The sequence below is a fragment of the Pteropus alecto genome, unplaced genomic scaffold (genome assembly GCF_000325575.1).
Source record: "Pteropus alecto unplaced genomic scaffold, ASM32557v1 scaffold53, whole genome shotgun sequence".
NCBI lineage: Eukaryota > Metazoa > Chordata > Mammalia > Chiroptera > Pteropodidae > Pteropus > Pteropus alecto.
Genome location: NW_006434366.1, coordinates 2,923,187 through 2,939,322, shown reverse-complemented (window position 1 = coordinate 2,939,322; position 16,136 = coordinate 2,923,187). Strand labels below are relative to the sequence as shown.

Sequence of the window (16,136 nt, the reverse complement as noted above, 5' to 3'; positions counted from 1 at the left end):
TTAGCAAGTTGGGGAGCAGGTCGGGTTCAGCGGGAAGGGGAGGAGATGGGCTGGGGTCAGGGGTAAACACAGACGGTCTCCCGAGCAGATTTCCTGTGACGTTGCACGGAGAATCGGGAGAAGCCTGGGGACGAGCGTGGGGGGCTGGGCTCTGCTGGAATGTTCCTTCCGCTGGGCGATCGCAGTGGTGTGCGTGCTGATGGGACCAGTCATGCAGGGAGGGGAAGCTTGACGGCGGGGAGTGGGGTGGGGGCCGGTCCGCGGCAGGGACTCAGTCCCCGGGTGGGAGAACCCCCAGGCCCCCAGCAGCCGTGTTTTCCTCTTCCTGCTCCCCGGTAATGTTTATTCAACAAAATCATTTGCTCCTTAAAAAAAAAAAGATACTGTTATCGTCCTTTTTCGTCCCGTGCTGCCTAATCCCAACCCCAGAACATTTAGAAATTATAAATGTTTACAGACCTAAGGAATTTTTTTGTTAGTCCGAAATCACATTTTACCCGTTGCTTGAAAGCGTCAGTGCGACTCATCAGAATAATTGCTTAAGGCAACAAAGAAAGCCATAGGTAAAGAAGAAACCCCCGAATTTATCGTGCCTGACCGCAAGCAGAGAACGAACAGCTGCTTAGGCCACGGCTCACGCGTCCCGAGCGGGTCAGCGTTGTGGGTGTTTATCGGAAACGATGTGATGTGCAGCTCGGTCGCGTCTTGGGGTCCACTTGCCATAGCAGTCTGAGAACCGGTTGATGGATTCGCTCTCTTAAGTACTTACCGACCCCCGCCGCATGCTAGGCCTTCACTGGGCGCTGTGAGGAATGCACGGGTGATTTGCACGGGGGCCGTATCCACAAGGGGTTTATAATCTATCAGGAAAATAGGGTGCGATGAAGCCGTGTGTGGAAATAAAACCATAAGAAGGGTCTTCTCCCGAGACACGGGGGCGGCTCGTTGATCCCGCTTCGTAAGGACCGGGGTTATTCAGAGGAGGCGGTGTTCCCGCCGAGCCTTGAAGCCTGGGCGGGTTCGTGGCATAGAAACAAGGTCTCAGGTGGATGAAGCAGGTTGAACCAGCGCATCGTGGCACACAGGTCAGCAAGCACTTCTCCTTGGTCAGGACACATAGCGTGCGTTGAAGGGAGATGGTCGTAAAGAGCTTGGTAAAGGAGGACGCGGCCGTGATCTAGAGAGCTCTGGGTGCCTCGTGTGTCAGGACCCTGTTCTGTGGCGAGCCTTTGGAAGTGTCCAGGCCGAGGGCTAACCTGGAATAAGCCTAGGGAAGTGGACCTGGTGACCTTGGGAGTGGCCGAGGCAGGTGATAGAGGGAACCTGAGCAGGTGTGAATGACAGTCCAGGACTTACTCATTGACGTGACGCATGTGTGGAAGAAGCGGAGTCAGCGGTCCTGGGTGGACCCGGGAAGCTGGCGGGGGTGACACCGTTCTGTGCAATACGCGGTTTGAGCTCGCGACTCTGAGGAAACACCGAATGGGACGTCCCATAGTCAGGAGAAAACCAAGGGCTTGGAAGGCAAGCCAGGGGTCTGGCTCCTTGGGAGGAGGTGACAGCCCTGGGATTGAGTGAGGTCACCAAGAAGGCAAGGCAGAGACGAGGAGGGAACAGAAGGGAGGTCAGTAAGGTCCTCAGATAACGCCAGCTGGCTGACCTGTCTTTTCGGCTCCAGTCACCGTCCCGGGGAAAGTGACCTCATGTCGGAGAGGAGGGCAGAGGAAGTGGGAGGTGAAGGAAGAGGGTGCCCGGGGCCTGCGTCTGAATCAGGAAACGGTCAGAAACAAAAACCACGGAGCGAGCCCATTTCCAGTATTGGAGTATTTTTCCTTGTTAACTCTCTTCAGTGAAAAGCAGCCAATGTCAGCCTTTCTCAGGGCTCGGAGTTGGCATTCGGTACTTGCTGAAACGAGGTCGTGTTTTGTAGAGGATCGGGGTGGGGGGCGGTGATTTATCGTTCTTGTTATTAAATTAATTGCCGGGGTGCCGAAGTTTGCACTGGGACCGGAGATGCGGCGCGCAGACCTGATCGACCCCACAGAAGTCGACATCTAAGCCTCACGTTTGGCTCGCTCGGTGCTTAAGGTGACGGATGCAGCAGATGGCAGGTGGCTTGGCGACGGGTCACAGGTGGCTTGCTCTCGTAATGCATGTTTCTGTTTCCACTTGACTCTTTAGTTCATTCTCAATGTGCGGCTGGACTATAGGATCTCCTGCCTCCTGTGTATATTCAAGCGGGAGTTTGACGAAAGCAATTCCCAGACTTCGGAGGCGTCCTCAGGAAGCAGCAGCCAGGAGGGGCCCAGCAGCGTGCCAGGTCAGTGCTTCCAGAACCAGCCAGGGAGCGGGGCCTGGTCTCGTGCGGACTGGGGCCCAAGCAGCACGTTCCAGAAGGAGGGTGAAGCGTGCGTGGCTTTGGCGGTCACTGTATTCTAGAACGAGATCCTCAGCGTTATCCTTTGCAGGCAGGGTGATAACTGAAAGGGCCCAGACCCTTCTGGGGTGGATCTTGCCTTCCATCCTGGAGCGAGTTGGCCGTAAGATGGCTGAGGGTGCCCATGTGGTTACATGCAGTGCCAAAACAACAACAAAACCCCCAAAACAGAACCGACCACGAAAACGTACTGTGCACTGGCAGCTTCTCCTGATGGATGTCTTTCTCTGCCCGGGGATGGGCGGTGAAGGATAAGGGGAGGGTGGCGGTAGAAGCACCCCCCTCGTCCCCCCTGCACAGGCCTGAGCTCCCTCGGAAGGAGGCAACCCTGTGCCATCACGAGGGATCACGCGGCGGAAGTGTGGACAGTGCATCCCACGCCCGGTGGGCAGTGCGGTCTGCATTTCCCAGGCTCGCAGCTTTGCCCTGTAAGGTTCTGGAGGGCTCGAGGTCCCCCACGGGCAGGGGCAAGGCCATCTAGGGGGCACACTCTCAAAGCATCTTGCGTCTCACGTCCCGTGCTCTGACTTTGCAGGTGCTCTTGACTTTGAACATATTGAAGAACAAGCAGAAGGCATCTTCGGAGGAAGGAAAGTATATTTTCAGTTTTAGTTTCTTAGGTGGCTGCAGGGTGGGGAGGCGTCTCTTCTCCGGCCCTCAGAGGCTTTTCCTTCACTGTGTACTGGGGGAGGGTCAGACCGTGGGGTCAGTGGTTTTACTGCTCTCTGTGACTCTTGGCACTCAGGTCGGAAATGGTGGTCCGCTTGGGGGTGTGTGTGTGATGTTTCCTGCCTGTGGCAGGAAGGATTTTAAGGAGGTTTCCCCAAAATGCACATATTACAAGATTTTTAAATGGCGGGACATGGGGTCGTAAGAAAGAGCGTGCTCCACAGAGCAGGTTACCAGATTGTGTACTTCTGTGCGGATGGGCTAGTTTTTACCCCTGAGCACCCACGTAACAGCAAGAACACACGTGCTGGCCTTTCATCGTCCCTCACGTTGATGTAGGAACCCTTTTCAAAGATCAGATTGCTCAGTGTTGACTTAAAATGTGATTATGAGTCTCAAATACTTAATAAGACTCAAATACCGGCAGCCCTGGTGTTCTTATAACTTAGAATTCTTATAACGTACACACCTGGCTCCATCTCTTGCTGTGTAACTAGCTACCTGGCATTTCCAGCTTGCTTCACTCACGTTTCTGGCTCCTTGGTGGGGACACCCATGAGGCTGGGACCTCCCTGCACTTGAATGTCATGGGCGTCTTTATAGCCTGCTGCCTGGCTCTGAGTGCCGAGGTCCCAAGAGGGTGGGCCCACAGCGTCCGAGCACTCATCACAGCTCCACCTGCCGCCCGTTGCTAACGACCTGTCGGTCAAGGCGAGTCCCGTGGCTGAGCCACATCGATGTGGAGGGCCCGGCCTGTGGGGTCACCAGCGCTCGGAGTCCGCCTCGTCCCTTAACATGACACCTGTGCAGTTAACAACATTGTTGGCCACGTGGAAGAGGTGGTTTTTCTGAAACACGGGGTGTTCTGGGTTCAGCATGACGACACTTTCGTGTGCTGTGTCATGTCTCAGCTGTCCCTCCATTTTCCCGATAGTGAGTAGCAGTGAAACGGTCTTCACACCTTTTTGGAGCATGTAGCATGAACAGAGCATTTACGTGTTGAGTCTTCTGCCTTCCTTGCTGCCTGTAACCACGGTCTCACCACGTGACACGCGACAGCGCCCACAGTACAGACGCTGGCACGGTCGCTGGGTGGCGGTGCTCAGTTACACGGTGGCCTGCCATTTGGTCCGGGACGTGGTTAAGAGGACTTTGATTGTGTAAATGACACATGGCTGTGCCGCTGTACTCCATTCGCACGGTGCCAACTTGCAATGGTTCACAGCCACGCCCCGCAGAGCAGCGTCTGCAGGTCCGAGCTGCTGGTGGCTGGTTTGTGACAAGGAAGGACAGATGCGAGAGTAGGCACGGACTTGGTACAGACGTCGGCATTAGTTGGCTACAACCCGGAAGTAAAAAAAGCTGGTCCTTCCCCATAGATAGCTTGGCAGCTCTGAATGACAGCATCTTACATAAAATGTAGACTAACAGTGTAGGAGAGACACACTGTGCGCGTTTCTGAAACCCTAGGTGAGGCCCCTGTGAGGAACCCCTGACGAGGAGCCTGGCCTTCTGCCCGCCAGGCCAGTCCCGTCACTGCGGGAAGGTCGGGACTTTGGTTTAAAAGTTAACAGTCGTGACATATTAATCGTCCCCTCACCTCGCAATGCGTTCGGAGATGAAACAAGGTTGTAACGTCACATGAGGTGCTGGCCATGTGACCAGTCGGGTGTGCCTGGGCCCACGGCGTGTGACAGGAGGGCGTTTGTGGCTCATCTGTCCCCCCCCATGCGGCTTTAGCGAGGAGAACACCCCCCTGGATCTGGATGACCACGGCGGCAGAACCTTCCTCCGCGTCCTGCTGCACTTGACAATGCACGACTACCCCCCGCTGGTGTCGGGGGCCCTGCAGCTGCTCTTCCGGCACTTCAGCCAGAGGCAGGAAGTGCTGCAGGCCTTCAAGCAGGTAGGTCAGACTGCCACGCGTGCGCCGGCTTTAGCGAGGAGAACACCCCCCTGGATCTGGATGACCACGGCGGCAGAACCTTCCTCCGCGTCCTGCTGCACTTGACAATGCACGACTACCCCCCGCTGGTGTCGGGGGCCCTGCAGCTGCTCTTCCGGCACTTCAGCCAGAGGCAGGAAGTGCTGCAGGCCTTCAAGCAGGTCGGTCAGACTGCCGCGTGTGCGTGAGTGTGTGCGTGCGTGTGCGTGCATGTGAGTGTGTGTGTGCATGCGTGTATGTGTGAGCGTGTGCTTGTGTGCGCGGGGTGGCATTTGTGCAGTGCCACTGATGAATTGCATTCATTCATTCAGGTTCAACTGCTTGTTACCAGCCAAGATGTTGACAACTACAAACAGATCAAACAGGACTTGGACCAGCTGAGATCCATCGTGGAGAAGTCGGAGCTCTGGGTGTACAAAGGGCAGGGCCCCGACGAGGCCATGGAGGGCCCGTCTGGAGAGAACGAACACAAGAAGACAGAGGTGGGTGAAGGGCAGGTGGCTCCTCGCCACGTGTAAACAAACGCTGTTCTCTGTTATGGGATGCAGGGTATGGGATGGGCTATCTTCTCCAGGGACCTGCTCGTTAAGTAGCCAGGGCGACTGCTAGTCTCCCAGGGAATAAGCCCCAAAAAGAAGTCCAGCCACTTACCGCCGGTCACTCAGACCATGCAGAATAGACTGCCCTGTTGCGTGAACTAGACCGAGCTTCCCTAATGTGCCCACCTGGGAGGGAACCTGTCTTCCACCTATGGCCTGGCCTGCCGTCCTCCCCCATGCGGGCGAGGTCGCATCCGTCAGAAGGAGCTGCATGCGAGCCAGCAGATGAAGGCATGAGCCCAGCACGACGGGGCGAACGCTGCACACCGCCCTCTCTTGCAAAGCGTGGTGCCAACTCTGAAAAATGGACGGGTGCCCAGGAGTGGTGCAGATCATACTCACGTCCACTCTGGTCCCTAGGACGGGAATAACAAGTCACAGAAGCACGAGAGCACCAGCAGCTACAACTACAGGGTGGTGAAGGAGGTGAGTGTCCCCACGGCCCTCCTCCTCCTCTAATCCTCAACGCGGCTGGGGTTTGTGACAGCCAGGTCGAAGGTGCACACAGGGAGTGTGTGGCCCTCAGGATAAGTGCGTGGGTTTTAGCCTCAGGTACCGGTCTGAGTCCAGCTCTGCCGCTTAGTATTTGCATGGCCTCGGTTTCCTCCCCTCGTATAGGGACACGTACTTTGGGAGGTTTACAGGTTAATGGAGGGTTCAGCGCTATGATTCTCAAGGATTTGTTGGTGCCTCGCGCCGTGCCCCCCAGAGCTGTCCTTTAGAAATCCGCGTGGAGCAGGTCTGAGTTTGGAGGTTGGAGCTTCGTGGCTGTCGCCCCAGAGCAGACTCTTCCATTGTTTTCATTCACGATGTCGAGTGTCGCCCCTTTAACAGAGCCCTCTTAAGCCATCCCACTTGCTATTGGAGCCATAATCCACCAGTTATTCCGGAAGGGCATGTCCTCGGCCTTACGTAGATTCGTTTTGATGTCACCAACAGGGGTGCTACATATTGGAAGAATGTCCCTCGTTTTAGGCTTTTTGATGTATCGTGATTCTCTTTGTCCCCCTCCCCACCACCGTCCCCCGCAGTCTTTTTCCAAATATAGTTCCTAGTTGTCTGAGGTTGATTGATTTATTTTTAAAAAATTTCCTCAGTTTTATCGAGGTTTAATCGACAAAACTGGAATATACTTAGAGTGTACACCGTGAGGATTTGATGGACATGGTCATGAAACGATGACCATGATTGAGTGGGTGGACACGTCCGTCACACACACGGTTAGCTTTAGGGGGACGGGGGTGGGAGGAGAGCGTTTAAGACCTGCTAGTGGACACGGCTGTCACTCACGGTTAGCTTTGGGGCAGTGGGGAGAGCGTTTAAGACCTGCCGTCTTAGCTGATGACAAGCAAACGCGGTATTACTGCCCGTGGGCCGCTTGCCGCGGTGCGGGCCTCAAACGCGGCGCTGTCCTCCCCAGATCCTGGTCCGGCTCAGCAAGCTGTGCGTGCAGGAGAGCGCGTCGGTGCGCAAGAGCCGCAAGCAGCAGCAGCGCCTGCTCCGGAACATGAGCGCGCACGCGGTGGTGCTGGAGCTGCTGCAGATCCCCTACGAGAAGGTGGGCGGGACGGGGAGGCGGGCGGGGCCAGGCGGGAGTTGGGCGGGGCGAGAGGTGGGCGGGGCCGGTGTGGGCGAGGCCAGGGAGATGGGAGGGCGGGGCTCGCAGGGAGGTGGGCGGGCCGCGTGGGCGGGGGCCGTGGAGGTGGGCGGGGCCGGTGTGGGCGAGGCCAGGGAGATGGGAGGGCGGGGCTCGCAGGGAGGTGGGCGGGCCGCGTGGGCGGGGGCCGTGGAGGTGGGCGGGGCCGGGGAGCTACGCTGACGATGGGGACCCTAAAGCAGGTTTCGGTACCTGACTGAAGCAGACCGAGCATCGTAAAAGGAAATTAGGGTCACCCGTAGCCTCCCTCCACTGTGAGGTTCTGTGCAGAAGGGCGGGGACGTTTGTCCTCCCCACGCCGCGCGGCATGGGGACGGCCGGGTCTGCGTGAAGTCAGGTGGACAGAGCTGTACTTGCACGAGCTGGTGCCGCAGACCTGCTTGCGGACGCCGCGGAGCGTCTGAAGCGCGTACGCGCTGTCCAGCGCGGCGGGACCTGGGGCCACCACCTCGGAGTCCTCACGGGGGCGCCGACAGCCGGCTGAGGATTTGGGTGCATCCGCTGATGCTTTGCTCCAAGTCTCCTTTGTTGCTGTTAGAAGTTGCGCTTTGTCTCCCGTTCGGCGTTAGCGTTTGTCGTTGATAGTGACAGGATTTACGGAAGTGGGGTGATGGCGCCCGGAACCTATGTGGCCCGAGAGGGCATTTCTAAAGCATTCCCTCCAAAACCCAGCGCGGCAGTCGCGGTGGTCCACGTGGCAGGCAGGAGATGGCTTGGGGACGTTTAGAGTCCAAGGACACAGACTTGGGTCTCGCGAGCTCGATGGTGACGGCCAGAGACGACTGAAGACTCGCCAGAGGACTGCCCCCTGCCGGTGGTCACAGTGTGTGACTCTGGGCTACATTCATCAGGGTCACTGGCTCATTTAGTCCCGAGACACCCGGATGAGAGGGGCGGAACTTCTAGCAGTCTGTTATAGACGAGGTCGCTGACCAGAGGGCTTCAGTGTCCCACCTGGGTGGCCAGGCACACCTAGCAGAGCTGGCCTGCTCAGCCGAAGAGCCTGGGCTGTGGATCGCTGTGCGTGCCACCTTACCTGCACCTCACTTGTCCCTGCACTCCAGGATGTCCCCTGCAGAGGCCTTCTCCTCACCTGTGGTGGCGGTGAGAATTAGGCATCAGGCCTTTCCACAGCCACAAACAAGTACAGGCTCCATCCTTCTGGTAGGCCGTGAACTTGACTTGGTTGACGTTAACATAGGTGTGCACGACATCCAAACTCGGCCGACCTTTGGACTAGAACTGGCAAGTCCATGTACCTCCCTGCGTGCAAAGATGTGAGGAGACAGTCGGCTGGCCGCAGCTTTGTCCCATGGCGTTGTCAGTTTCCTTACTGAGAGATGCCCATTCCCAGGGCGGTGAGGAAGTTACGCCGGCTCCGAGACCAGCCCTCACGTGTGTGTGTGTGACTTGCTTTGGAGTGGGTACCAGCGTCGCGGTGAGGGAGAACAGTGGAGGGGTCCCTGCTGACAGACGACCTCTTGTCGTATGCTGCCCTCGGAGCTTGTCCACCCCGCAAAACCCCTCTCGGACGACAAAGGCTTGTTTGTTTCCATGAGCCCCAGCAGGTTCCATCTGTAGCTGAAGAAATGGAAGCTGCCAACCTCTGCTGTCCCAGGACCTCGGATTCTTAGAGCTGGGTGGTCGGTCACTCTTCCTGTTAACGGGAGACCAATGTGATGCCCGCTCTGACGTAGTGAGACTTCCTGTTGATATCCTCCTTAATTCTCCTGGTTTTATTTGATCGTGAAAGCTGGCAGCCAGGTTCCTCTGTTAGCTGTTGACGGCAGACGTGTCCTGTTGTCTCATGGGTTATTGTCACCACCGGGACGGGCAAGCTGCAGACGAGGGTCAAACCCGGCCACCACCCGTGTGCTTGTGGCGCGTCGGAGCTGAGAATGGTGCTCGCATTTCTATGTTGTTACGTTTTCACTGGTTTTAAAGCACCTGCATCATGCCCTCTCTTTCGCTTCGTGGCCCACAAAGCCAAAAGTACTTTTCTGGCTCTTTAAAGAAAAGTTTATGACCCTTGGCCCAGACCAGAACCGGCCACTCACATTTTTTTAAGGAATTCTTGTCTACACACTGGGCGTGCATTTAATCTCCTTTAATCTCCACAGCATCCGCATGGAATGTGCATTTTTATTCTCTCCATTTTACAGATGAAACAGGCCCTGAGCGATTACGTATCTTTCCCAAGGTCACACAGCCGGTCCGTGTGAGGTCTGGGGAAGGAGCTCAGCAGACTGAGTTTAGGGCCCGCCTTCCTCACGGCTGTGGTCTTGGCCTCGGAGAGGAGGTGGTGGACGTGAGCAGGCTTAGGACTGTTGGGGCTCAAGGAATGTGAGGGGCGACTTTTAGTTTTTGGAATTCTCAATTTGCTTTTGCTATCGTGAGTGTTTGCTTGTTTAGAATCGGGCAAAAGGGCAATAGGTTTTATATGATTGTCTCATCATGGGGACTGCTGACTCTTTGCAGAGTTTGTGGTTTTAACATATGAAATGAGAATCACAAAATCAGCGTGTGAAACGCCCAGGGCAGGCAGTAACCCCACATTGCAGATGGGAAACTAAATCTCAGTTTAGATGGTGTGCCTGAGGGGACAAGGAGAGCAGTAATGACAGGTGCACGGGCCTGACTTATAACCTAAAGAGATTCCCACTCTGCCAAAAGTCAACACGGCCACAGGTGAGCACCTTAGAAGGGCGAGCTGCGGGGGACGTGGGCTCCCACAGCGATGAAGTCAGCCCTGCTCTGCCGTCAGTCCGTTTCGAGATGTCCCAGCCGTGCTTAGAAGTGGAATCCCAGAGGCCTTCTCATACCTTCCACTCTGTATTGCCTTTTTCCTGGAGTAAAATATTTTTGCTTCTGCCCAAGGCCATTGGGAGAACTCAGGGGAACACGGGAACGTTCCTGGCTTCCTTTCGGTCTGAGCAGGGCAGCACCGGGGCATCCCCACACAGCGGGCCCTCCACGGAGCCTCCAGCCCCGCCTTCGTGGCCGTGGGCGTGTCGCAGAACCCCGTCTCCCGGCCCGGAGAGGCACGCTTTCTCCCGCCAACCCGGCTCTCTGTGTCTCCTCCCACGCAGGCCGAGGACACCAAGATGCAGGAGATAATGCGGCTGGCGCATGAGTTTCTGCAGAACTTCTGTGCGGGCAACCAGCAGAACCAGGCCCTGCTGCACAAGCACACAAACCTGTTCCTCAACCCCGGGGTAAGGCCCGGGCCCCCCGGAAATCGGGGCGGGAGGAGGCGGGGCGGGAGAGGCACGGATTGTCCTTTGCTGTTGTGGCCGCTGGGACTTGTCACAATGTGACACTCATCCGGGGGGAACCTTCTGATCTACTCTCAGGTGGACACAAATCTCCCCACCTTTTAGGGGGAGAGGCAAGAGGAGGGAGGGGGAGGTTGGTAGAGTCAAAGTAAGATATGTTTATATAATTTTTAATAATATTCCTCACTACAAAAGATGAAAAAATACTATGACATCTTCTGAGGTCAAACTTCAGCACTGGAGAGGTGCTAATTCTCTGTCTCCAGCCGCATCCTCCTGAGGTCAGGCCTGAGTTCTGTTTATACAGATACATCGTATGTTCATATACAGCACAAGGGCGTGACGTTTCAGTTCGTTAAATATGTTTTTTAAATATATTAAACACGTATTCATTATTTAAAGAAACGGGGCGTACTCTGCAGTGTTTTGCATTTTGCTTTTTCACTTAACACGTGGTGGCTGTCTTTGCAAGTCAGAGATATACATTCTTCTCATTCATCTTGATGGTTACGTGTATTCCATAGCATGGCTGTAAGTTTTTTAAAAAGCTGTTCTCATATTAATGGACAATTAGGCAGTGTCTAAGTTTTGGTTTCGTAACCAGTACTACAACGCGCACCCTTGTACACACATGTTCACAAACGTACACACGTGTGCACGTGCACACACACTCAGTACAGCTGGAGCTTTGCAGAAACAGGACTGCTGGATTGTAATGTTCCCTCTTTGTCGTGTTAAGAGAAAGAACAAGCAAAAGCCAAAAGGGTGAAAGCCCCCTACCTCACACCAAACAAAAAGCTCAGTAAATGTTGGTAAAAATAGAAAACAATGCTTCTGGAAGATAACATGAAAATAGCTTCACAACGTTGTAGAAAGCGAGGTTTTCATACACAGTATGAAAGCCGCATTAATCATGAAGGAAAATATCAATAAATTGGATTTTTTAAAAGACTTCTGTTCATCAGATGACATGATGAAGAGTGTTCCAAGGCAAGCCAGGGGTGGGGAGGAGACATTTGCAGTGCACATGTCCAGTAAGGAATTCACATCCAGAATATATAACAAAGTCGGAAAAGTCAGTACGGAGAAAGACAACCTATTTTTTAAATGGACAAATAACTGTCCAATGAGACACTCCATAATAGGATATCCAAGTGACCAGTAACGGTGACAAGGTACTCAACAGGGTTAGTCATCAGAGAAATGCAAATTAAATAAGATAACAACTTGAATCGAAAAGCATCGGCAAGGATGTGGACTAGCCATAACTTAGAATGAGCCCTGTTAACGTCTTTGAAAACCGTTTGGACGTGTCTTCTAAAGGCAAACATATTTAAACGTGTTTAAACCTATTTAAACCCAGCAATTCCCTTTTTGGGTAGAAACCCAGCAGAAACGTGTATGTTACATTTCCTGGAAGACGTGTACGAGAATGTTCAGAGCGGCACTATTCATAACATCTGTAGCAAGAATAGTGTCATGACTTATCATTAAAACTGGAAACTTCCCCAAATGCCCACCAGTAATGGAGCAGGTAACTGCCTTGTTGTGTGGCCATACAATGATGTGTACGTAGCAGTGACAAGGAACAAACAGGTGCAGCAGCATGGATGACAGCACTGGAAATGTGATGTGCCACCAGATAAGCCAGGGAGAAACAGATGTGTGAGCGCCAAGAACAGGCAAAGCCAACCTGTGGTTGCAGAAGTCAAAACTGCAGTGAAATTGGGGGCGGGTGTCCTTTAAGGCTGCTTCGCTTCCTGGTCTGGGGGCTGACGCTCCCTCGGGAACCCACTTAGCTGCGTGCTGGGGGTTTGTTTCCTCCTGTGTGTTCACGACACGGGGCTGCAAGGTTTCCAAGGAAGCGGGGCAGCGGGAGCGAAGACGGGGAGACCTCTCGTGGGTGCAGACACCCACTCTCTGTTTTCGGCGGACTTGGCCCCAGCTTCTGACCTGTCTCTGTGCTCCCGACCCCACCCTCTGCCAGATCCTGGAGGCGGTGACGATGCAGCACATCTTCATGAACAACTTCCAGCTGTGCAGCGAGATCAACGAGCGGGTCGTGCAGCACTTTGTCCACTGCATCGAGACTCACGGCCGCAACGTCCAGTACATCAAGTTCCTGCAGACGATCGTCAAGGCCGAAGGCAAATTCATCAAGAAGTGCCAAGACATGGTCATGGCCGAGGTGACGACCGTCTGGTTCTGTATACCTTCGTCCAGTGTTCCGTAGAAAGTTTAAAATTATTTCATCTTGTCTGTAAGAGCTGGCATGCTCTCCTGGAGCCATACGAAGGGACAAAAGTAATTGTGTGTGTGTGGGGGGGGGGTGGTGTCTCATGTTTGTGAGCCTAAAATGCAGATACAGGCAAGAGTCTGATCTGATTTTTATAGCGATAAATTTATTCATTTTAAGAAAGTTTTGCTCAGAGTCTTCTGAGAAGAGGGAAAAAAAAAAAACCCCAGGAATAATGAACCAAAATGTAATAGATGGAGATTAAATGTGGACGAAACCAGTGAGCCAGAGCAGCCTCCCTTCCTACAGATTAAATGACTTTCTTTAATTATTCATCTAATTAATTAGCTAAGAATCGTAGCTTGATAATTCTCAAGAAGAACCTGGTCAGTGGAATCAGGCCCCAGTCCCACCTGTGGGAAGTCAGTGCCACACCTGTGGCCTTGGCTTTCACACTTGGTTTAATCTTCCCACCTTTTTAAACGATGAAAACGTAAGCGAATCCACTTTACACTTGGCTTAATAATCCCATCTACGTATGCGGTTCCAGTGGAAGGCGGTGCGGTGTAATTAGGAGTCAGCTCAACCTGGAACACAGATGTAGGCTGGGCCACTTTCTGGCCTGTGACTTGGGGTGTGTCACTTGACTTCTTAAACCCTCAACGTGCATTTCTGTGAAATGAAGGTACAGCGGTGTTCCCTGGAGGAGCTGATATGCAAATTAAATGAGATAAGGGTGACATTAATAGTTAATACTTATTGGAAGCCTACGATACGCCCATCACTGTCCTAGGCAACGTATATACAATCATTTATTTCATCTATGTGACAGCACCATGAGTTAGCTGTCACATTTGTCCTGTTTACAGACAAAACTGAGGCACAGTGAGGTGAGGTAATCCATCCGAAGTCACAGTATCTGGCATATAATTAGAGCTCATAGTGGTGAGTCGTTATGTAAATGATAGCGACCATATTTATTTTGCCTTCTATACCAGCCCTTTGGAGCTTCTGTATTTCGTGCAGTGCTTAAATTGATTTATTCTTGAGATTAATCAGAAGCCGTAGTCCTGGGGGACAGGTTATGAATGAGACTGCCTCGACTTTTTGATGCGTTGAAAGGAAGGCCTGTCTTAATTAGAAGTGGATAATTTGTGGCTGTGAAGAGATGACGCAGTGTATAAAAGAGTCAGAGAGAGCCTTTTAAAGCATAAAGAGAAGGTAGAAACATTTTAAAAAGGAAAGTCACAGCCTAGCTCTTAGGTTTGGAAATACAAGTGCTGGCTGGCAGTCTCTGTTTCCACTCAATACGCGAACACTGCTATGCAGACTTTCTCTTCCCCTAAGAGTTTTTTTAGAACCACTGTGATATTTCTGTATCTTTGGATAAAGACGATGCTGCCGAAGGTTTTCAGTTGTCGAGTGAGGTCAGTGAATGAAATCGAGATGAGTAGCGTAGGTGAGGCTGGTTTGGGAAGGTGAGCGCTAACAGAGCATCTATCTCTTTGTGAATAGGTAGCGTGTTTTACGCTGCTCCCCCACCCCCCGCCGGCTCGTGCGAACAGGCCCCGTTCTTTCCGCAGCTGGTGAACTCGGGCGAGGACGTCCTCGTGTTCTACAACGACAGAGCCTCTTTCCAGACCCTGATCCAGATGATGCGCTCGGAGCGGGACCGGATGGATGAGAACAGCCCGCTCATGTACCACATCCACCTGGTCGAGCTCCTGGCCGTGTGCACGGAGGGCAAGAACGTGTACACCGAGATCAAGTGCAACTCCCTGCTGCCGCTGGACGACATCGTCCGCGTGGTGACCCACGAGGACTGCATCCCCGAGGTGGGCGAGGCCGGGCCAGGGCGCGCCCTCCCCGTGTCCCTCCGTGTGGCCCTGTGGGCTGTCCCGACGGGACCGCCCAGGTTGGGGATGCGCGGCTCCTTTCGTTGTGAGTTTCGGTGGGATTTTGTGCAGGAGGGATGTGGGGCTGTTTGTCTTTCCTTCCGTCTCCTTGAGAAGGGTGTGAGCAGCTGCTTCTGCTCCGCGGGCTCAGCCTGTCGAGCAGAGGATTTGACTCGCAGGGACTCAGCTGAGTGAAGAGCGGGTTGAGATACGGTTCGTAGGAATCCAAGACCTGGTCTGTAAGTTTATTCTTTAGAACGAAAACTCATATTGCAAAAATAACGAACGACATAAAATAAGGAACGACAGGTAACCTATAAGAAAACGAAAATGATCAGGAATTCCAGCAGCCACGATAAATGCCTGTCAGGGTTGGGGAGCCATTCCCTCCAGGCTTGATTTTCCCTGTTCATACATATTGGCTGCTAAGACGACAAAATGTGTCATATTTTACCCTCGTATACTTTGAAATGTATACCCGTAGTTCATATTTTAAACTTACAATGTGCTCATATATAGCATATGTAGTATGTATTAAGTATATATGGTATTATGTTTTTAGATTAATTTTTGAGAAGTTAATACATTTTGAAAAGTTCAGATAGCAAAGATTATAAAGCAGCGGTCCCCAACTTTTGTGGAGCCAGGGACAGGTGCTCCTGTGAGCATCTAATACCTGAGGATCCGAGGCGGAGCTGAGGCGGTGATGCTGGCACTGGGGAGTGGCTGCAGACACAGATGCAGCTTCGCTCGCTCGCCCGCCGCTCACTTCCTGCTGTGCAGCCTGGTCCTAACAGGCCACGGACCGGTACTGGGCCTCAGCCCAGGGGTTGGGGTCCCCTGATGCAAAGGAGTAGACTATGAAAAAATCTCCTGATCTGCCCCCGCTCACCCCACAGAAAATCATTTCTTATGTTTTTGTATATCTTTCCAGAGTTTTGCTTAAAAACAATTATGTATACTCTACTCCCCACCCCCGCTTTTTTAACACAAAAGGTAATATTCTGGGTGTGCTTTTCTCCTTTTCATATCAGTCCGTAAAGAGAGTCCACGTTCTTTTGTTTTTATAGTTATGCGAAGGTTCGTTTTATGGCTGCACCGTGTCTGTCCTCCGAGAAGGTCCACCCTACTTATGAGGACATAGTGAGTTAATAATCAGAACAAGAAAGTGACGAGCTCACCTCTGTCTCACAGTCTTTCCCACACAGTACGCCATCAAACTTTGGGATTCTCATATATCTGATAGACGAAAATGATATTTTGACATAGTTTTAATTTGCATTTCTCTTATTGTCGAAGAGAGAGGTATAATATTAGCTTTTTTCCTATTTCTTGCCCATTTTTGTTTGAAAGACAACGTAAGTACGGAAAGGCACGTGAATCCTTCGTAAGGACGATTATGGTGAGAACAGCCGTGTAACCA

The 16,136-nt window shown here is 52.9% G+C and overlaps 1 protein-coding gene across 1 annotated transcript in view; it reads left to right on the top strand.

Moving 5' to 3' along the window:
* Positions 1-16,136, top strand: part of ITPR1 (inositol 1,4,5-trisphosphate receptor type 1) — a 332,592-nt gene that overhangs the window by 191,324 nt on the left and 125,132 nt on the right. The window contains exons 25-33 of the mRNA XM_015587167.2: positions 2,182-2,320; positions 2,973-3,027; positions 4,847-5,012; positions 5,363-5,533; positions 6,011-6,076; positions 7,071-7,208; positions 10,397-10,522; positions 12,570-12,770; positions 14,402-14,653. Coding sequence (XP_015442653.1) covers positions 2,182-2,320; positions 2,973-3,027; positions 4,847-5,012; positions 5,363-5,533; positions 6,011-6,076; positions 7,071-7,208; positions 10,397-10,522; positions 12,570-12,770; positions 14,402-14,653 — 1,314 coding nt within the window. The remainder of the gene's footprint in view (positions 1-2,181; positions 2,321-2,972; positions 3,028-4,846; positions 5,013-5,362; positions 5,534-6,010; positions 6,077-7,070; positions 7,209-10,396; positions 10,523-12,569; positions 12,771-14,401; positions 14,654-16,136) is intronic.